Here is a 24,140-nt window from a genome sequence, read left to right as displayed (position 1 = left end):
TAGGTCCTTGTTGGTTATCTATCTTATATGTAGTGATGTGTATATGTATCTGATGGTTGATTTTGAAAGGGCAGGCACTTTGCTTCCTAACATGCTATTTACCTTTAGTGTTTGTGAGTTACATGAATCACAGGTATACATTTGAAATGCCATTTTGTAGCTCCAAACAGGTGAGGGTTATCAAATTTTATTAATACTACTATAGTAAATTAAGGATGTTTGATAGATAACTCAGTTAAAACAAAAGCAACAAACACCAATACAATAATAATAAATATTTAACCTTTATTAATCACGGTTATGTTCCATTCTCTGTGCTGAATGCTTCAGTACAATACCTCAAGCAATTCTGAAGGCAAATCTATGGGTTCTGCACCATTATTATCCCATTTAACAAATAGAGACGTTATTAAGCTATTATGTCTGAGCTTCAAACCCAGCGTCTGTACTCTGCTTTGTATCGCTGTGGTTTGGACTCCGCAAATCTCATTCTTCTTTGCCAGCTGACATCAGTCACTTCTCCCAATAGGGGGCGCCAGAGGGAGACTGGAGGCAGGAGGAGGGGGGAAGGAACTTCCGGGTTCTGATGGGTGCAGTATATGTTGAGTGGCAGGCCACCTCAGACAGCTGCAAGTGGCTCCATCCTTCAGCCTCTTCAGGCACTTTCAGAAGCAGCCTCATTGAGCTTTCTCAGAGATCCCGGCACCTGCTGGAGGTACCCCCGCAACCAAAGTCAGAGCCCCGACTCCTCGTGGCTTCCATTGCTTCTCCTCTGGGCTCCTCGGTGCTGATAACCCCACTTCTCTTTGTTAATCCATCTCTGCAACTATCACACTCACGTTACCTCTATCTAGACTCTCCTTCTGATCATTCAGCACTCCAACACCAGGGAAAACAGTTCTTTATAATAAATTCCCCCAGATGAAATATTTACTTTCATTTCTCTTTTCTGAACCTAACTGACAGGATTGATGCCTTTATTACCCACATTTTTCAGATGACAAATCTAAACCTTGCAGAAATAAAGTAACGTTTTCAATGCCATACAACCAGTAAGTAAAGAGGCAAGTTTGGAACCCAGGTGATTACTTACTTCTGTCATTAAATACATAAATGGAAACTTGTGAATTATAAAGCTGTTCTTATGGAGATGTGGGTGTCTACCTGAATTGAGTAAATATTCTTAAGCCAGAGTTCTATGAGTACTTTCTTCCCCACCGTATTCCCTCAAAAGCTTGTTCTGTCATGTTCTCTTTTTTTTTTTAATTTATTTTTTGTTCTATATTAAAGTATAGGTGATTTACAATGTTGTGTTAGTTGCAGATGTACAGCTAACTGATTCAGTTATACATCTACATATATCCATTCTTTTTCAGATTCTTTCCCCATATAGGTTATTACAGAATATTGAGTAGAGCTCCCTGTGCTATACAGTAGGTCCTTGTTGATTATCTATTTTATATATAGTAGTATGTGTATGTTAATTGAGATTATCATGTTCTCTTAATGACCTTAGTCCCAGATATCACTTTGAGGTTTGAACCTCATTATAGAAGATGGTTTCTACCAACTTCCTTGCACAGATGTGAACTGATTATGTGGGACTTCAAGCAATGAGTCATCCAGCCTACCATGAAACCAGAGCAGCAAAAAGGCAATCTTTCTCTCGAGGAGTTTAGGATCACCTTGGAAGAAATACGTGAAAAGAGTTTTAATATATATATTTTAATATTTAATACAATACCAGGCAGTAAATGCTAAGTGCCAAATCAGTTAGGAAATTGAGAAGCAGTGAGAAAGGGGGCCAGGGATTGGGGGAATTTCTTGGAAAGGCAGAGTTGCTGAGGTCGCATGCTGGGACTGCAGCACTGGGAAGAGGTTTTTGGCCGATGTAGAGCAGTAACAGCCTAGGGAGCAGAGAACAGGAATTCTCGTTTTCTGAAGAGCTTCAATGTGCCAATCCTGTGGTGGTGATTTTATACCCAGTATTATGGCTTATATAATTGCTGCTCTCCTTGATGGCCCATCTTTCAGCCTAGCAGAATGACAAGCATTTTGTAAACAGACACAGTCTATATTTATTTAATATTTGCCCATGTTTCTTCTACTCCTGATGGAAATTTTTGGAAATGCTCAAATGCTCAAGGCTTAACCTACTAATTTGACATTGGAAGAATATGTTAGCTAATTGAACTTATTTCCTGTTGATTCACTAACTATAGTGTAAGTGGTCCGGAATCAGAAATTGTTAAGGATATTATTATTCCCTGCTATTCATTGTGAGTAGAAGCTAAGCTGGTCACAAAGCCAAAAGATATGGGAAATAATCAGATAATGCCACTTTGTCACTTGGTAAATATTTATTGAGCAAATTATCCTGGTGCAAAACCAGCGCTCATTTGGAAATGGCATTAAAGCATTTAGGTGACTTGAGCAGCACTGAGGAAACCATTGGTTTTGGATGGCAAATGGCATCTGAGTAACTCAGATTTATTAATTAAAGCTTCACAAATCTGTGTCTGTTATTGTGACAATTACCCTAGGCTAAGAGAAATGATGCCTTCATTTTAATATTTCCTAGTTAACAAATTACTGGCATAATTTTGAGAACTAATCATAAGCGCTCACAATATTGAACACTTTGCTCATTTAATTCTCGTAACACTATGAGTTAGAGGTTATTAACACCCCAATTTAATATAAGGCAACAGAAGTTTAGTGAGTTTAAATGCCCGGATTCACTAAGACCTAGAAAACTTTTTGTAAAATATCTATTTCATTATATACTGCAAATTGATTTTATTTTTTAATTTCTATAAATATATACAAATAATTTATTTTTTTAATTTAAAATATGTATTACCATGGAATCAATGCTAAGTTATCTTATTAGGAATCCCCACACAAGGCCGATGAAATTGCTAATGACCGGGATGCAATATTTACAACAAAAGCAGGTAGGAGTGGTATTTAATGTTGCAGGTGAGTGTAAGAACCCCAGATAATTATCCAGGGCAGAGGCGCTCACAAGCTGAGTGAGGAGAAGGAGGGGGAAGAGAAAGCTCCCACGTGAGCATCTGTAATTAACTAGTGTGCACACCACTGATTTATGGGAAACATATTTGAAACTATCAAAGAGATTAAGCAAAAGTAATGAAAAAAAATCCATACCTAGATAAATCTGTATAAACCTTGAGAACACACAAAACAAAGAAGGAATCTTAAAAGCTTCAAACAACTATTAGAATTAATAAGTGAATGTAGTAAGGCTGATGGATATAAAGTCAATATGCAAAAATCAGTTGTATTTCTATATATTAGTAACAATCAATTAAACAATATAATATTTTTAAAATTATAAAAACATCAAATACACAGGGATAAATGTTTTAAAATGTGCAATACTGGGACTTCCCTGGCAGTCCAGTGGCTAAGACTTTACCTTCCAATGCAGGGGGTGCAGGTTCAATCCCTGGTTGGGGAGCTAAGATCCCACATGCCTTGCAGCCAAAAAACCAAAACAGAAGCAATATTGTAACAAATTCAATAAAGACTTAAAAAAAATGGTCCATATCAAAAAAAAATTGTTTAAATGTGCAATACTATTATACAGAAAAGTATAAAACATTAGAAAATTTACAAATAGTTTAAAATAATGGAAGGATATACAGTGGTGATGGTTTTAAGACTTAGTATTGTAAACATACCAGTTTTTTTCAAATTAACCTAAAGAGTCAATGCAGTCTCAATTTCGAAAACCCAGTAGATGTGTGTTTGCCTGTATATATGTGCCTCTTGGAAAATTGGCAAGATGTTTCTAAAAATTAGAGGAACTGCAGAACTAAAATGATTGTAAGCAAGCATAAAGAAGAACAAAATTGGAATATTTATGCTGCAGATATCATGATGTGTAATAAAGTCACAGTAATTAAGAAAGTATGGTGTTGGCTCAGGAATAGATAAATAGGCCAGTGGAATTGAAGAGCATGCAAAAACCTGCCCATAAACATATGGTCACTTTATTTATGACACTGGTGATACTGTAACACAAGGGGGAGAAGATGATACTTTTAATAAACATTGCTGAGTCAAATATATATAAATATACATGTTGAAAAACAACCTTGACCCCTCTTAAAACTAAGTTGAAATTAATTCCAGATGGATTTTGATCTAATTGTGTAAGGGAAAACAATAAAGCTTCTAAAAGCTAACATAAGAAAGTATTTTCATGACCTTGGGTTTGGCAAAGATTTCTTAAGCATGACTCAAAAAGCACTATCCATAAAGGAAAGATTGATAAATTGAACTTCAGAACTTCTGTTTATCAAAAGACATCATTAAGAACGTGAAGCAGCAAGCCACAGGATGGAAGATATTTGCAAACATGTATCTGACCAAAGACTCTTATCTATTATATATAAAGAACTCTATCAGATCACTAAGAGCAGAGAACTAAAAAACGCATTAAAAATTTTAAAAAGCACTTCAAAAATAGATTTTCTTACCTGAATAGACAATAAACATATTTTAAAAAAAGGTGCTCAACATCGTTCATGTAGGATATGCAAATTAAGTCAAAATTAGATAACGTTTGCATTCACCAGAATGGTATACTTAAAAACACTAATAACCCTAAGTGTTTGAGAGGATAAAGAACATCTTGAGTTCTCCTATACTGTTGATGCGAGTGTCAGTTGGTACAAGAGTCTTGTCAGTAGTTACCTAGTCTGAACGTATCTGTATTCTGTGCCTCAACAATTCCATTTGTGAGTATATATCCAACAAAAAATCATATATATATTCACATCAAAGGACATAACGTGGAAACATTACTGCAAAAATTTCAAAGTGGAAATGCTCACTAATAGGAGAATAAATAAGTAAATTATGAAATAATTATTCAATAAAGTACCATACAGTAATGAGAATGAATGAACTGTTATGTTACCACATGGATAAATCTTACAAACTCAATGCTGAGCAGAGAAGACAGACACAAATAAGTATGCACTGTATGATTTTGTTTAAAGAAGGTTCAAAAGTAGGCAAAACTTATTGATTGCAGTATAACTCGTAGCTGCGGTTACCTTTGGTGAGGGTGCTGGTTGGTGACTGGGGGACACCAGGGAGCCCTGGGTGCTGATAATATCACGTTTATTCATCTGGAGGTGTTTCCATGGATCTGTTCACTTTGAGAAATGAACTATACATTTACTATTGGTGTAATCTTCTCAATGTGTGTCTTTGATACTAATTTTAGTTTGTAAAATTATAATAGATGAGCAAAAAATAATAATATAGCTATCAGGTGTGGGATGAGCAAGTGGATAGCAGTGAGCTGAGTTCTCACTTTTCATGTCAAGTTGCTTTTTAGGTTTTGTCTTAATATGATAAGTCAAGCAGTAGAAGTGAAATCTCATGATCTAAAATATTGGTGATAATCAGAAGAAGACCTGAAAGAAATAATTTTGAAAGTTTGCCTTTGGGGAGTGGGATGGGGATGATGGGAAGGGCTTGGGACTGAACTGTTCCTAAATTTTCTAAGCTACTTGCTTATGATTATAAAACTTTTTAAAGAAATTATCAAACAGCCAGAGGTTCATTTTGGTTCCATAAATATTTATGGCACACTAAAATTATGCCAGGCACTGTGCTAGGTGCTAGGGAAACAAAGATGACTAAGATATGATGCTTTCCTTCGAGGCGTTCACAGTTGAGTAATGGAAATAGGTACTCAGGCAGATGATGTTCTTTCTTTTTCCATTTTAACTTTTCCTATTATAATGCGCATTTCGAAAGAACTGGAAAATCTACATAAAAATAAAATTACATATAATCCCATCACCAAAGGATATTCTTTTCAGTCTTTTCATACATTTATTCCCCTATTTTCTAAGAGATTTATATCAACTACACATATCATTTTTGTCCCCTAACAAAATATATTGAGAACATTTTCCCATGTCTTTTAAAATTCCTCTCTCATATTTATTAATGGCTGCCTGATGAGTGAGCCCCCAGTGTTGGGACCATCAGCTCAGCCTCAGAGGTTAGATATAGCTTTCTAGTGAAGAGGACTCATCACTCAGGACATGTCCAGTTTAAATGAGGCATTGTTGCCACGAAAGAGGTAGAGTGAAACTCTTAACAGCCAAGGCTTTCCTTGGGTCCTCTTACCCTGTATATACTACCCTGACGTGATGTTATTGGACCCACAAATTCGCTGTTTTTAAGGTGTCTTTACACTGCCATTTCAATTCATCATTTAGAAAATTGTTCTCACTCTCTGTTCTCCCTGCCATCTGCCACTCACAACCCAGTGTACTTATAGCAAGGACTGGAAAATTCCAAGGCAATAAGTAGGTGAGAGAGAGGAGTAGGGCAGCTAAGATTACCCGAAGCCTGAGCTCTGGTCTCCTTTTATAGCAGAAGAGCACAGTCCCTCTGTAGACGCTGAAGGCACTGCAAAGTATTTGACTAAAGAAACCAGAAATGATGACCTTAGGACAGCAAGGTTGCCCAAAATCCAAAGAAAGAGGTGGTGGGGAGGGAGGGAGAGAGAGAGAGGAGGGGAAGGAAGGAAGAGGGAAAAAAGGGGGGAAGGAAAGGAAAGATAAAGAAAAAAGGGAAAGAGAAAGCCAGGCAACCTATAAAAATGCATTTTCATTTGAGGTCTGTTTACTTTTCATGTAAGATCCTGAGTGTTGAGCCTCCTCTGAAAACCTGATATTAACATGATCTTTTACAAAATGCATTCTATACAAAACTCTTCCGCAAAGAAAAAGAACCTCCCACAGACTCAGCAGTAGGCCTAGCATGCTACTTTAAGAATTATATACATCAAATTTGCTAGGAATAAAAAGGAAAAGTGAAAGATAATTTCCAGACTGACCTGGATATAGAAGTTCTTCAGTCAAAGTTTCATAGTAGATGGAATGGTTTGGCCTGACAGTCACAAACACTCTTCACCAGTGTGAAAATGATAACCAGTGACAGAGAGACAATAATAACTTTGGAAAACTGAAAAACTACGAGAGCTAGGGTTGTATTTTTTGAACTACTTAAATTAGAAGTATTTTCCTATGCTGAAATGAGACTTTGAAATTATGATGACTCAGACGTAGACTAGGGCTTTCCAACAACACTTATGAATGCTACAATGAATCCAGTAATTCATTTTATTGATAATGTACAATTAGAATGCTAAATGATCTGAACATATTACTTCTCTTACCTTAAGTGCTTTACACACATTATAATTAAGCAAAGTTAAAATCATACACTTAATTAAGGAAAGCAGTGTTAAAGTAAATGAAATAAAATTGTTCTCAGTACTCAGTTTAAACGCCATGAATGATTATTACTACATACTTTCTACAGATGGTGGGGCTTCCAAACACTGAGCCCATAAGTATATTAACAGAGCCTGAAATCAGTGTTTAATTCCTTGGATTTGGAGCAGAATCAGTTCTTTTCTTTGCTGAGTGTTTATTGTAAATAGAGGTCTCCCCTTCCAAATAAAATATTTAAGTGGCAGAACAGTTGTGCTTCTAAAACCATACAGAAGAATGAGCCTCTACTTAGAACCTGCCAAGAAGCGTTCAACATTTAGTTGTTAAGCAATATGCGTTTTTCTTGGTATATTTTTAACCCTTTGGAAGACATTTCATTTTTGAACATTTAGGAAGAATCTGAACCAATGTGTGCTTGCATGTAGCAGGCATTTCTTGAATATTTCTTGAATTTCCTCCATCAAGAAGTTATTTCCACAAAGAACCACTCAATTATTTGACAGGTTGCTGGAAAACCTTAAATCTGGGTTCCTCCCGCATATTTTACACCACTGAGCATCCTGGAAATTCATAGCACTTTTCACTTTCATGGGAAAAATTAACATAAATTGGGCACCCACACGCAATTAAAGGCACTTTAAAAAAGATATGTTAACTCTTTAAGCCCTGAAATAACTCTATGAGTAAGGTACTGTTATGCCCATTTACATATAAGGGAACCACGCAAGGGAATTGCATATCTCGCCTGGTTTACAAAATTAGAAGTGGTAAAGCCAGAATTTAATCTAATGGTGTCTGATTCCGAAGTCCATATTTCCTCTGCAACATTATATTGCCTCCTGTATATGGACCCTAAGTTTAACCCTGTTCTAGTAACTTCTCCAAAATATTGAGGCCCTCTTTATTATGGGGCGACTTCATTGGCATGGTGACTGAATTTTCCATAGAGAAATGATGATGTATAACCTGATAAAGAATTTTAACTCCAGTGTTAGATTAGTCTGAAATTAGTACGACAAAAGTTGATAATTTCTGGTAAATGTAACCGAAAGAAAGAATTCGGGTTGGGGCTATCTTGAAATATTCAGGAGGATGGATGTAACAACAGGTTGACACATTTGCACTGATTATCAATTCTGGTGCTAAGAAACTTTTAACACAGTCCTTGGACGTTGAGATTTGGGCACAGGGACGTTTATGACAGGTCTTAATAGACAAACTAGAAATGTTTTTTAGTCTTTTTTTTTTTTAACTAAAAACTACTGAAACCAGTGATTTCACCCAACCCCTGAGCTTCTTACCTCCTTGCCAGTCCCATGGGGATCAGGGCTGAAATCTGAATATCACAGAGAGTTGATCTGTCCGTAAGTGTGGGCACACTTGGACCTTTCTCTTTCCCAGTTTCACAAACCCAGGTGGGTCCAAGGCCTTCTCGGGCTACTTGCTGGTGTCTACTAGGCCATTCCCGTTGTTTGACCAACAACTACTGTTTAGTGCGAAATCCTCACATCTTTTCTGACTTTGAGATACTTGACCACTCCCCACAGCAGGTGACCCCTTGGGAGGTGAAGTCCATCTGCTCGCTCACTCTATGTTTTTCCAGGAGAAAATCCATCCCTAATCCCCATCCGCTCTGGAATTCTGGTGAACAAAGCCTGCTCTCTCATTACACTCTGGTGGTGCTTTTGGAAGCGGAAGACTGACCAAGAAATCTCATTGAAACGGGACTCACATGTTCGTGTACCACCTGGCTCTTCTCAGAAGGGTGACAAGAACTCTAAGCAGAATACCTGAATTCTTTGTTTCTTGAATGGTCTCAGAATTCCTAATATCTATGTCCCTTAAAATTAAAGTGACTAGAGAGCTGGGGTGGTGTTATCTTGGCTTCAGATTGCCCAGGAAATCCTCAATTACATTTCTAACACCTTTTTCAGTACCTTTATTAATAGAAATGTGTCATATTTAATATCCTAAAACTAATTTTAAATGATGGCTTTGGGGAAGAGACTAATATTCTCATAAAGGCTAACCAGATTTTTATTATAGACTTACTTTGAAACGTATTTGTTATTATAATGAAAATAACTATTAAGCCCTAACTTGAGAGCTTATTCTATGAAATTATTAAAACCATTTCATCATACCTACACAGTTAGACCCAACGATTAAAATAATACAGATGTGAATAGAGTACAAAACTCAAAGTTTTTCATAGCCAGGATGGCGGCTAACAGATTAAGTGTGGGTCAAAGTGGTCTATTGTTCTTATTACTGAGGTGTTTTTTTTTTTTTTTTTTTTGGCACGCGGGTCTCTCGCTGTTGTGGCCTCTCCCGTTGCGGAGCACAGGCTCCAGACGCGCAGGCTCAGCAGCCATGGCTCACGGGCCCAGCCGCTCTGCGGCATGTGGGAGCTTCCCAGACCGGGGCACGGACCCATGTCCCCTGCATTGGCAGGCGGACTCTCAACCACTGCGCCACCAGGGAAGCCCATTTACTGAGTATTTTTAAAAGGTATTTTTACTCTGATCAAGTCACATGGAATCAAAATGACTACATCAGGATGCACCCTGTGGCACTGTGGCTGCAGCAAAAAGCCTGTTTCAAAATAGCTGTGTCAACGTGGTCAGCTACGTGTACCCTGCTGATTCAGGATATATAGACTGTACATTTATACATAAGCAGGAAGCCCCTCTGTCCTATTTTTCTCCCATTATATGCCGTGTTGTTTTCTCTAGCCTTGATGCATGCCCTGGTGTTTGGAAACGTGACGGCGATCATACAGAGGATGTATTCCAGGTGGTCCCTCTATCACACTAGAACCAAGGATCTGAAGGACTTCATACGTGTCCATCACCTGCCCCAGCAACTCAAGCAGAGGATGCTTGAATATTTCCAAACAACCTGGTCAGTCAACAATGGAATAGATTCCAATGAGGTAATGTGCATTTCTCATGTTGACGTTTTCAGGCAGAAAGCACGTATTCTAAGGTAAAAGCAAAGTGCTCTAATGCAGGTCTCAAAAGGGAAATACACACCTACCACCTTCTTTATCTCTTTATTTTTAATCTCTCATGACCTCAATACATCTTCTTTCATCTGCTCTGGCTTATGTTTTTATAATGTCACTTTGGATTGGCCTGTGTTTTACAGTAACTTGCTACTTTGGTCAATCAGGCAGACTTATTTTCATTCTCATTGACCCTCTTTGAAGGAACCAATTCTTATGACAGTTGAATGATGGAATCATGGAATATTAGATTAATCAAGTTAATGTTTACCTTTAAAAGCAACAAACTAAAAAAAAAAAAAAAAGGCTTTTCAGCAAACATGTTATCTTTGGACATCCAGAAACACCGCAGACCACCACTGTAGAAAAGGTATCCTATAAATCAAGCAACCATTCCACCACCCCCCAACGAAACTAGTCATCAATATTTTTAAGTAATTATTTGTTTTTTCCTCTCTTCAGATGGTCATGACAGCAGAGGAAACACTAAAGGGTCCAAATTCCATATCTTCTGTCCTGAGTAGGCATCTTTGTGAGAAGCAAGTCACAAGGAACTATATGTTTCATTCTAGAGTCTTTTATTAATTTATTCTATTTCTCCAGACTTATTAACAGCTGATTATTTAGGAGCACACAACCAGGGTCACAGTCATGGAAAAAATCTCTCCAGGATTATTCATATGTATATTTCCTCTTCTGTACTGTGGCTGGTCAAACAGTGGGAAAAACTTCCTGTGGTCTTATAGTCAATCAATTACGCAAGACTGACCCCAACTTGCTTCCCTCTTTCATCTTCTCTGACAGCTTTTGAAAGACTTTCCAGATGAGCTTCGTTCTGACATCACCATGCACCTGAACAAGGAAATCTTACAGTTGTCCCTTTTTGAGTGTGCCAGCCGGGGCTGCCTCAGGTCTCTGTCCCTACACATCAAAACCTCCTTCTGTGCTCCAGGGGAGTATCTGCTGCGTCAGGGAGATGCTTTGCAGGCCATCTACTTTGTATGCTCGGGCTCCATGGAAGTTCTTAAAGACAGCATGGTGCTGGCGATTCTTGGTATGTCTGAGTTGAAAAGCTTCATGAAATTTTACTCTGGAGCATAAATTAAGGAGATGAAATGGGAGGAAAAACTGTGATTGAGAGAAGGAAAATTAGGGATGAATATGTGGATGCAAGATATGGGTTTAATTTGCCAAATTATTATTATTAGTTTTTATTATTAATTGTTATGCCATATATTGAGTTTACACTGTGCTAAGTGTTATATCCAACACGTGTTTTGATTCTTGTTAAAAATCCAGTGGTATATTATCCCTACTTTACAAGTGAATATATAGTATCTTAGTTAACTTAATTTGTCCCAAATAACATAGCAAGAGAATGAACAGTTCTTTCTGATTCCTAAAGCCAGATTATAAATTATGATATAGTCTGCCTCTTGGTGAGACAGCTGGTCAGTTTTCAGAGGGCATTTCTGCCTTTTTGTGGAGAAGCAATTCAGAGAAGAACATTGAAAATTGTTTTATCTGTGCTAGAAATTGAACAAAAAATGATTTCGTATTGAGAATAAGCTCTCACAGCAATCATAGCAATCATTAACTCAATTCTGTCAAGGTGATGATAGGCTCTTTTCACTCCCTCAAAAATTCATAGGACAATTTGTGAATATTTTGTACCACAAAGTTGACTCCAACTATTAAGACATAACTGGTGTTCATTGAAATGTAAATGTCAGCTGACAAAAGGTGACATGCAGGGTTAATGTAGAAAAATTGCTGTCTGCAATTTTATGTGTACCTCTTTTAAAAATCACTTTCATTTGTTTCTTTATCTGTTTGTTCATTTATTTATTCAACTATTATTTCTTGAGGGCCTACGAATAAATTAAGTACTGGTCTAAACGATATATTTTGAACACCAGTGTACAACGATAATGTTTAGAATTTGTGTTAATTAAAAGTGGCTAATGCAGCACTTTTCATTTATTTTTAATTTTCATATTTAAGAACGTAGTATCTGTGGACAACCCAACCCTTACAAAGTATTTTCACATGTGGGACCTTAGTTACGTTTTCCTAACACAAAGAGACAGATAAGAGAGGTATTTTCTCATTTTTCCGAAGTCAAAGCTAACCTAGGTCTTCAGACTCTGTATCCAGTGTCCTTTCCACCTCTGAACAATGCCTTTTATTCTATATGATCATTGTTAAGTCTGCAGTCTCTGGATTTTAGCTCATAAGCTTCACGATAGATTATGTTTGGGAAAAGAGAAGAGAACTAATATTGATTGATTCCCTAATGTGAGCTGGGTGTTGTATGTCCATTATCCAGTTCAAATCTTGCAGCCCTATTAGGTTGCTATGATTATCCCCAATTAGAGGTGCAGAGATGGGGGCAATGAGGGGTAAAATACCAAATGGAAGGAGGCTTTCCATTGCTTCCAATTGACTTCAGTTTACCACATCCCAGAGGAAAGGTAGGGCTTGCCTTCCAAAGTTTGGGCTCAATTCTTGATTCACCCCCTTATGTTTTTCTCCTTAATAGAAAGGCATGGAAGAGCAACTAAAAGAGTGTATTTATCCTCAGTGTGGCCAGCTCATTATCAGTGGGAGAATGAGACTCTGTATGTGTGTGTTTTTCAAGAGGAGAATTTTTTTTTTTTTTTTAATGTTGGGGTTAGGAGTTTATTAATTTATTTAATTTATTTTTGCTGTGTTGGGTCTTCGTTTCTGTGCGAAGGCTTTCTCCAGTTGTGGCAAGTGGGGGCCACTCTTCATCACGGTGCGTGGGCCTCTCACCATCGCGGCCTCTCTTGTTGCGGAGCACAGGCTCCAGACGCGCAGGCTCAGTAGTTGTGGCTCACGGGCCTAGTTGCTCCGCGGCATGTGGGATCTTCCCAGACCAGGGCTCGAACCCGTGTCCCCTGCATTAGCAGGCCGACTCTCAACCACTGCGCCACCTGGGAAGCCCTCAAGAGGAGAATTTAACACTCTTCCTGCCCACTTCTCAACTCTATGAAGTTAAAGATCAGTCATTCTATCATTTTTTATTCAAAATTAAAAGTGACAATCATTTCTAAATTTGCTTCAAAAACCTTTCTTTACCTGTGGGCTTCCTTAGTACCACTATCAGTTTTATAGCCTGTCCATTGGCACAGTCTGCTTTTAAAAGGGCATTTAGTGCCATTTGCAGCGACATGGATGGACCTAGAGATTGTCATACTGATTGAAGTAAGTCAGACAAAGGCAAATATATGATATTGCTTATATGCGGAAACTCAAAAAATGGTACAAATGAACTTATTTACAAAACAGAAATAGAGTCACAGATGTAGAAAGTAAATTTATGGTTACCAAGGGGGAAAGGTGGTGGAGGGATAAATTGGGAGATTGGGATTGACATATACACACTACTATATATAAAATAGATAACTAATAACCTACTGTATAGCACGGGGAACTGTACTCAATACTCTGTGATGACCTATATGGGAACAGAATCTAAAGAAGAGTGGATATATGTATATGTATAACTGATTCACTTTTCCGTACAGCAGAAACTAACACGACATTGTAAATGAACTATACTCCCATAAAAATTAATTTAAAATAAAATAAATAATATTAAAGGGTATTTAGTTATTTTTCTAGCAGCTTATGATTTGATATACATGTAAGCAAATTAATGCACTAGTTTTACATGTATAAAATGTGGGTTTTTCCATAATTGTGGTGAATTTTTAAATTTGGTAACTAGCAACAGTTCTAGGAATGGAATACGAAGGCATCATCCCTGATACTATGTCACGATAGGTACAAATTTGGTGGCTGGTATGTAAATACTATTGTTTGTAATACACAATTCCATCGGATTTTCTTATTTTCTTTTCTTTTCTTTTTCTTTTTATTTTATTTATTTATTTTTGCATTATGCAGGCCTCTCACTGTTGTGGCCTCTCCCGTTGCGGAGCACAGGCTCCGGACGCGCAGGCTTAGTGGCCCTGGCTCATGGGCCCAGCCGCTCCGCGGCATGTGGGATCTTCCCGGACAGGGGCACGAACCCGTGTCCCCTGCATCGGCAGGCAGACTCTCAACCACTGCACCACCAGGGAAGCCCCCGGATTTTCTTATTTTAAAAAAATTCTACTAACAACTAAAAGACTTAGTTCATTGCCTTGTGCTTCTGGCCCGCATTTCCTACATAAATTGAGCTTCCCTTAATTAACGTTTTCCCATCTTTGCTGCTACCATATATCTCTCAAAAATGCACATGACCATTCGAAGCACGCCTATGTTATATTGGGACTAAACCCAAAGATAATACATTAGTAATATTTTCTCTCTGTGGTTAGCATTATTTCAACGGAGACTGACTATTTTACTTCCCCTACGGTAATATTATCTTATGGGCCAATTTAAATCAATACTGACTTTGATAAACTTAAGCACATGGCTTAAAATATAGATATTTAGTACATGTTCACTCTGCCAACAAAATAATTAATACATAATGTCGTAGGGGAAAAGTATCACCAAACAGCTGTCAAGCCATAATTTATTCAAACAATCCCGTCGTCCTATCAATTCTTGAAGGCGTTCTTAATCTGATGCTTTTTGGGGAGGCAGTTGACACAGAGGCAGGGATTTTTCCAGGGATAGAATCTGTCTGCCTTATACACATTCATTTCAAGTTCTGGTAATTGAACACTTTCTTCATTGTGGTTTAAAAGAAGATGACAAAGCACAGATAAATGCACTCTTCACAGATGGCATTAGTCTGCCTAATTATAATTAAACATAAGTTATAGCTCTAACCAGGATGGTTTGCACATGCATCCCATCAACGTTTTTTTTGCCCAATGGAAGAATAATGATTAACAAATAACAGTAATGGAATTCTGAATAATAGAGACTCTAAGGGACCATAAATATCTTCTTTTCTTTTAGAAATAAAGATACCGAAACCCAGTGTAATTAAGAAACTTAGATATAGGCTCTAAATCTAGGTAGGGAGTAATCCACAAAATCGTAAAATGAGTGAGGGTGATGACCAGGCTCCACCTGAGGTCTGGCACATATGTCAGTGGTCCATAATTATCCACTGAATAAATAAATAAACTAGAATTCTTTCTAGGATGCCAAGTTTAGCAAGATGCTGGGGTCATTGTGGCCAAAATCACCAGGTATGAAAGTATGATGACCCTAAAGTTCTTCCAAACACCAGTTGCTTAACAGAATATGTGAATTCTCACCGCGGCAACATGGTGCATCATGGTAAATTCTCCTCAGATATACAAAATTTGAAAATCTGCTGTACTCAGTCCATCCTGGCTATATTTACATCTTGCATCAGTATCCAACTTTGAGTTTTTGAGCAGCAATTTAGATTTCTAACAAAACATGCAAGAAAAACAATTTCCAAGTTTAGCAGGATTGGTGACAACAATAAATCAAACTTGAGTTCTTCAACACTATGTGGCTGTTTCTTGTCTTAGTGTCTATAAATATAGATTTTTTTCTTCTGCCAAATAGGCTCAATTTCAAGGTTTTAATTCAAAGATAACACCTAGAATAATTTAAAATGTTTTGATCCGGCACAAATATTTATGAATATCTCAGGTATTCATGGTTGATGTGGCACATCTCCTTTTACTGTCAAATTCAATAAAACAGACTTTTATGGAAGCCTGTTGCATGCCAGAGACTTTGCTTCCAGAAATTCTGGGCACAGTAAAAAATAAAAGTTTCAAAGTTAAAAAAATTAATGGAATGAAGAATGGATGGGGCAATTTGTTCTATAACATTCCAAAGATATTATTTGCTTGGTAGTTTTTGGTTGGTCAATTAGTGGTTGTTGGTTCCCTATGAAATGAAACAAAGCGGCCATAAAAATATATAAATAAATAAAAGTTATTTTATTTATTTATAGGCATGATGATATTTGAGGACAAAGCAAAGACGAAGTAAAAACTCCTAAGTTGGAGCCTTGAATCCAATGCCAGCATCCTTTGTGAACTTGGTCATATTACCTCAGCTTTTAACCTAAGTTTGTCTGAGAATTGAATGGATTTTCTTGCAGATTTCTCACATGGATGCTGAGTGAATTAATGGCTCTGTCTAATATAAAACTGAAGCTGCAATCAGCTCTTTGTTAGTAATTACAATTATGCTCACCCTCCCGCCAGGTTAAACTGATTTGAATCAATTTTAAGATTTTAAAGATTCAAATAACTTGTCCAATATTATCTAATCAGCAAACTCGAGGAAGTAAGCTAGTTCCCAGACAGGTGAAGTGTAGCCCAAGACTGATCGACAGAGGTGTTAAAAAAGATAAGAGGTGCTGGCTGCGGGGTGGGACACAGAAAATGTGAATAAAGTAGTCTTAGATCATCTCTCCCCGCAGTGGAAGAGCTCATAGTTTTTATTTATTCACTTTCTTTGTTGCTGGAGAAAATGGGATTTTTACACTCTCACAGAGCATTAAAACTATGACTTGTATTTTGCATTTCTATGTAGTAGATTTCATGGTCTGTAATGCCCAGTAGTTGCCTCTGCCTCTCAACTCTCCTCCTCCATGCCCTGCCTCCTGTCTTGTAGACATATTCAGAGATAAATAAAACAACCCAAGTATATTAGATGGTGATGCTTATATTGTCCAGAGTGCTAGAATCAAAGTGATTAATATACCTCTTGATGGTCTAAACCTCAGAATCCTGGAGCATTTTTACAGTCAGAAAAACTGAGCCATTATTATTTCCCTTGAATGGTTAAAGCAACTGTGACGAAAAATGTCAACTGCTTTGTCTAAAGTCATTTACCAAATCCTGTGAGGGACCTGTCTGGAACCCATGTATGACCTACAATTGCTAACTCTCGGGCTCCTAGGCTTTATTCTCTAGACCAGTTTTCTCAACTGGGGACAATTTTGATTGCCAAGGCACATTTGGCAATGCCTGCAGATATTTTGGGTGTCATCTCTGGGGGGTGGATGATGTGAGATGCTACTAAACATTCTACCCTGTTAGGAATGGTCCCCCTGCCAGCAGAGAATGATCAGGCCCCAAATCTCAACACTGCTGAGGCTGAGAAACCCTGCCCCAGATAAAGGTTCCTCTTCTCTTTCAGTGTAATTTCAGAGAAATGAAGCCTGTAAATCAAACAAAGTTACCAGTCCCAAGCTTGCTTTTCATTAAAGCTACATGTCTCTTTTTTTCACTGTTTCAAGGGAAAGGGGATTTAATTGGAGCCAATCTATCAATTAAGGACCAAGTAATCAAGACCAACGCGGATGTGAAGGCGCTCACCTACTGTGATCTCCAGTGCATCATCCTCAAAGGACTCTTTGAAGTGCTGGACCTTTACCCAGAATATGCTCACAAATTTGTGGAAGACATTCAGCATGACCTCACATACAACCTTCGAGAAGGTCACGAGAGTGATGTAAGTCTCGCTTCTAATTAGTGCTGAGACCCAAACACATGGGGCCTGGAGACCATTTATAACAGGAAAGGCACATGTCCTGACCTCACTTCAAAAAGTCTCTGAGCAGATAAGGTAGGACTGTTCAGTTACTAATTGAGCAGTTAGATAATTAGCTACAAGTCAAACCTGGAGCTTGTTATCAACATTTTAGGGAAGTATTATTTACGGATGACTTCTCTTAATTCAGTTTCTTTCTTTTTTTTATTTTCATGTGCTTATAGCCAGAATCAATTTCAGGGACATATAATATTCAGCTAGAGATGTGTGGCTTCTCCCAAACTGAAAGATTTCTGGATAGAGTATGTGGTACAGAGTTTGCTGTGTGTGTGATTATTCACTACTCCACTGGCTTGACATACATTTTGCTTAAGAATATCTTTTTATTTGTTAACCGGTACTCAAAACAGCCTATCTTAAAATGACTAAAAATGCATGGAAGGATTCAAGCCAAAGATTGTCACGCTGAAAGCATAATGAACATTTTCGGAAATTATATATTTGCTGCATGTTTCAGTTTATACAAACAGCTTTCCTGTCAAAATATGTACCAAACTGCATCCCATGATTAAGCTGCTCATGAACATGACTTCATTAGATGTGTCAGAGAGACCAATGATTTAATAGGGATGATTGTTGAAAGGCAAACCAGAGCACGTACGCAGAGCATTCTCTATGAACAGAAGCCTTGATCTGCTGCCTTGATCTGCCCCAGATATCTGCTATACTCGATTTTTTCCCTCAGGGTTTAAGAAACGAAGCTCTTGTTTTGACTAACCCACTTGTGGGGACATTTTGTTCGTCATCAGTATTCTCCACTTGAAAGGCAAAGAATGAACCCAAATTGCATATGACTTCATCTTGGTGGAGGATATCAAATGGCAGACAGTATGTAGATGGTATCCCTTTCTGACGTTCAAGATTACCACTCTTGAATGTGTGCTTCTCTCCATTGATGATGACAAGTGGCAGAGGAGGTATCGATATTTATTGCAAACTTACTTGTGCTAAGTACTCTGCCTGTGTAAAACATCTCATTTAGTGCTTAAAGCCACTGTTGAAGGTGAGTGTCAACTAGGTTTTACAGGACAGGAGGCAGATGCAGAATGGTGAAGTAACGTGTGTGAGGTCACACAAACTTGTAGGTGACAGGAACAGAGTATGGGCACAGGTGTCTGTCATTTTAAAATCCGTAAATTCGTAGTTATGTTGTCTCTTATTTATTTACTTATTTATTTTTGGCTGCGTTGGGTTTTTGTTGCTGTGCACGGGCTTTCTCTAGCTGTGCCGAGCGGGGACAGCTCTTCGCTGCGGTGCACGGGCTTCTCATTACGGTGGCTTCTCTTGTTGTGGAGCACGGGCTCTAGGCATGCCAGCTTCAGTGGTTGCAGCACGTGGGCTCAATAGTTGTGGCTCATGGGCTTAGTTGCTCCACGGCATGTGAGATCTTCCCGGACCAGGGCTCAAACCCGTGTCCCCTGCATTGGCAGGCGGGTTCTTAACCACTGCGCCACCAGGGAAGTCCCCTGTTGTCTCTTCTTCTTGAAGACACTCTTCTTGTCTTCCTTTTCAATAAATCGAGGTCTACGACTATAGTTGCCTTTTGTGCTCTCCACAACAGCATAATGTGACAACTATTTTTGAAGACTGGAGGTGAGTTAGGGCATCGAAGCCACCAAAAAGGGAAAAAGAAATGAGGAAAGAAAGAGCCAACATTCCTCAGCATAGACAAATGGAAAATATGGGATCTCAACCCCTAGTTTCTTCTTATTTGGTTACTTTTAAGGATTCTTACCTTTAATCCATTTTTTATCTTCTTCTTCTCTTTGCTGAAACATTAATCATAGTGATTTTAAAACTCCAATGTCTGAATTGCCAATGAGACTATTTTCGTTATCTGTTATTTCTCTTGTGTGTGGTTTTTTTTGTTTGTTTGTTTTCTTTTAGGTTATTTGGCCCCCACCCCTTTTTTTAGCAGATATCATGATTTTGCTTCATTGTAGATGTTGTTTATGAAAAAGTGTTCACATTATTTTCCTCCAGATAGGGTTATAGTTTCTCTTGGCAGGCAGATAGAGTACCAGCAAATCACTTTCATCCTGCTCACAGTTCCTCTTCATCTTTGTTAGGCTGATCTGTTTCAGTTTTGCCCTTACTCTGGTGCTATAGCTCTCACTCCTAAGTAAGACATGATTTTTTTCAGGATCTCAGCTAAAATCCTTGGATGTTCACCAAGGCTCCTCCAATTTGGCAGGCCTTGAATTCCAGCCTGCATCTCCTGAGCATCACATGGTTATGGAAATCATCTGGTTTCTTGGAGCACCACCCTGTGTAGGCTCAAACGGGGAGCTGGCTGATGCCTCAAGGGCCCCATTGATGCAGTTCCCTCCTCTCTGGGGTTTATTCATCAAATCCCAGGTGGTTTGGTACACCTAAACGTCCTCGTTCAGGAAGACTGTTCCTTTCTCTTCCACCTCACACTGAAACAGCCGATTCTCTCAGGAAAACACCTGGATAAACATGGTCCTCACACTGATGGACTTCCCTTTTCCCACACAACACAGTCCTTCAAGTCTGACCTAAGTTGCTTGCTCTCCAGTGCTTTCAAACAGTTATTTTATATATTTTGTCCAGATTTATAATTATTTTTTAGTTCAATATAAGCTCTTTCATTGTGGCTGAAACCAAAAGTCTTGCTTCTTTACAGAGGACTCCTTCTAAGTTACATTTTAAGGGCTAATGGGAACTGGCGCTTACCTCTGAGACCCTTATCGTTTTATATTTTGTGTTTCCTCATTTTGTATCACTCAGAAGTTCTATTTGCATTATATCCAAGATCCTGGGATGCTATACCTTCTAAAGGTAAATTTGGACCACCCTGACCCATAATTTCATACCCCGGGGGAGAAGTCTTGTGCTGTTTCCGAGGATACTATGACTTTGGGGGGAGCTTATATTCTGACGATTACCTATGGTCATGGATTCCTGCTCTCTGCTCTGCAACTCTGGTGTAAGACCAGTGTGGAACCCAGCCCCCTCCTTAATTCCCACATACGTGCAAACAAAACTATCCAATCACACAGGGTTTCTGGTGGGTTGAAGCCTGTGTGAAAGGTTGGTCAATGAGTCCTAGAAGGAGGAACATTTGCATGATGGAAATGCAAACAGTATAAATGTGACTTCACTCCATATCCTTATTCTTAAAACTCCTGTGGCCTCCCTGCCCCATAGTTCAGCCCTTTATTCTTGCTCTCACCTCCTGTCCTCTCTTCATCCTCTCCCTTCATCCACAAACTCCCCATTGTTTCTGACACGTATTAGCTTAACTCTCTCTGTTCGATTGCCTTGTGTCTTTCTAATTTTGCCTTCTGGATATCACCTTCAATCCCAAGTAGCTTATAAACTATCAGGTGACAGAGAACGTTACCAGAACATATGGATAAAGAGGAGACTGATCATCAACCCATTTTGAAATAAAATAAAATAAAAACCCATTTGAAATAAAGACCAAAGAAGCATTTTAAGAAATAGTCAAAAGGTATGCATGTAACAGTAAGCTGTGACTCTAGAACTCTGATAAATTACCTAACTTTAGAATAGCAGCTCATCCAACTCCCACAGGAAAACTAATTAAAATGTGTAAAATATTTTCTAAGTTTGTGAAAAGGCTAGCTAGTACTGTTTCGATCTCATGCTAATTAGGAGTTTTATGCACTCAGTGTATTCTCTGTGTTTGCCCTTATTTATATCTCCTGGATGACTCCAATAATGACATAGATTAATTTAGCTATTTCTGTCTATGGAGATGCTAAGAAATTTGCTTCACAGCTTCTCATGGTAAACCCTATAAAATTGATTTTAGCACAGACCCATCTGTTGTTGGTTGTGAAATTTAGTTTGCCTTAACATAAGAATTTTGAATTTGAGATAAATAGTGATAGAAGAGTATCTAAAATATGTTTTCAAACATTAATAGTGCTAAAACACTGAAGATCAGATATTGCTATGGCTATGTGTAGATATGTTCTGGGTTTGCACATCGTGGACTCTGACTTGGTGGTGAGGTTGTGAAGCAGCAAATGGCAATGGTTGTTGGAAAAAGGTGATAAATTCTCCGGTTTTACCTTAACAGGGGTTACTCGATGAAACCTATTAACTTTTTTTAATCATTTTTTTTACTGAAGTATAGTTGATTTACAGTGTTTCAAGTATATAGCAAAGTGATTCAGTTATACATTTGTATATGTATTCTTTTTCAGATTATTTTCCATTACAGGTTATGTACAAAATATTGAGTATAGTTCTCTGTGCTCTACAGTAGGTCTTGTTTATCTATTTTGTATATAGTAGTGTGTATATGTTAATCCCAAACTCCTAAATTATCCCTCCTCCCTTTCCCCTTTGGTAACCATAGTTTGTTTTCTGTGTCTGTGAGTCTGTTTCTGTTTTGTAAATAAATTCATTTGTATCATTTTTTAGATTCCACATACAAGTGATTTCATATGATATTTGTCTTTATCTAATTTACTTCATTTAGTATGATAATCTCTAGGTTCATCCATGTTGCTGCAAATGGCATTATTTCGTTCTTTTTTATGGCTGAGTAATATTCCATTGTGTATATGTACCACATCTTCTTTATCCATTTCTCTGTTGATGGACATTTAGGTTGCTTCCATGTCTTGGTTATTGTAAATAGTACTGCTATAAACATTGGGGTGCATGTAGTTTTTTGAGTTAGAGTTTTCATCCTTTCTGGATATATTCCCAGGAGTGGGATTGCTGGGTCATATGGTAGTTCTATTTTTAGTTTTTTAAGGAACCTCCATACTGTTCTCCACAGTGGCTGCACCAATTTACATTCCCACCAACAGTGTAGGAGGGTTCCCTTTTCTCCACGCCCTCTCCAGCGTTTATTATTTGTAGACTTTTTGATGATAGCCATTCTGACCAGTGTGAGGTAAAACCTCTTTGTAGTTCTGATTTGCATTTCTCTAATAATTAGCAATGTTGCGTATCTTTTCATGTGCCTATTGGCCATCAGTATGTCTTTGGAGAAATGTCTATTTAGGTCTTCTGCCCATTTTTTGGTTGGAAACCTATTACAGTTTAAGTGTGTGGGTTACCTCATTTTTTCCCTTATTTTCCATTATTTTTATATAATCTGATCAGCATAAAAAATAAAGTCTCCTCCTTCACTCTCCTCACCCTTTAGTAAAGGGAGAGATATTTCCCTAGGTTCCTGAGTGTCAGTGGCCTCTGGGTGAAGGTCTTTGAAATGCCACCTCACTACAGCACAAGAGGTTACACCAAATTTCAGAGAAGGTTCCTGAACAGAGACAAGGGAGCCTGTGAGGAGCACCCACTTTTAGCAGCTTTCCTCCAGTTTTGATGTATTTGATGGTATGTGGGTGATTTATGGTGCTGACCCATAGCTGCTCAGAACCTCAAGCTTCATCACAGTACCCCAAACCCCTCATCAACACACACTCTCTCTACACACCAAGCACCATATTTCAATAGTGTAGTTACAAAACTACGCACTCCAGTCTTGACTCTCGAGTGAAACAAGCACATTTATAGACATAATTAATGGAAAACTTTCCAGAGTGGTCATATACATCAGATAACACCTATATATTAAACATAATTAAATGTAAAAGTTACATGCTAATGGGAGAGTCAACTTGCTCTCACCAGCCTGTGGGGTGTGTATGGGGTGGGAGGGTGGGCAGGTAGGTACTGAGACATATCTCCCTGACCATAACAAAAGAGAAGTGACGTAATGGTTTTCCCTGTCTCTATTCTTTTCCTTTAAATTGAGTTATAATTAACAAACAATATTAGATTAGATTAAGACGTACAACATAGTGATTCAATATTTTTAGATCTTATAAAATGATCACCACAATAAATCCAGTTGCCATCTAGCACCATACAAAGTTGTTACAATATTATCGACTGTATTCCCTATGTGTATGTTACATCCCTGTGACTTATTTATTTTGTAGCCAGTTTTTTTTTCACTAGTCAGAATTTTTTACCTCTTAATCCCCTTCATCTATTTCATTCCACCCCCCAACCCTCTCCCCTCTGACAATCGCCAGTTTGTTTCTGTTTAATTCTGTTTTGTTTGTTCTTTTGTCTTTTAGATTCCACATATAAGTGAAATCATACAGTACATGATTTTCTCTGTCTGACTTATTTCTCTTAGCATATACTCTCCAGGTTCATCCACGCTGCTGCAAGTGCCAGGATTTTATTATTTTTATGGCTGAATAATATTCCGTTGTATAGTATACCACATCTTCTTTATCCATTCATATATCGATGGATACCTAGACTGTTTCCATGTCTTGGTT

General features: G+C 38.1%; 1 protein-coding gene across 1 annotated transcript in view; it reads left to right on the top strand.

The window, feature by feature from the left end:
* The window catches only part of KCNH8 (potassium voltage-gated channel subfamily H member 8), a 383,045-nt gene that overhangs the window by 297,158 nt on the left and 61,747 nt on the right, over positions 1-24,140 (top strand). Inside the window, exons 9-11 of the mRNA XM_065876325.1 lie at positions 10,031-10,230; positions 11,107-11,356; positions 17,525-17,739. Of these exons, the coding sequence (XP_065732397.1) occupies positions 10,031-10,230; positions 11,107-11,356; positions 17,525-17,739 (665 nt within the window). The remainder of the gene's footprint in view (positions 1-10,030; positions 10,231-11,106; positions 11,357-17,524; positions 17,740-24,140) is intronic.

This window comes from Phocoena phocoena, chromosome 4 (assembly GCF_963924675.1).
Source record: "Phocoena phocoena chromosome 4, mPhoPho1.1, whole genome shotgun sequence".
Lineage (NCBI taxonomy): Eukaryota > Metazoa > Chordata > Mammalia > Artiodactyla > Phocoenidae > Phocoena > Phocoena phocoena.
Note: the sequence above shows the minus strand (reverse complement) of the source record. Positions and strands in the feature narration are given on the sequence as shown.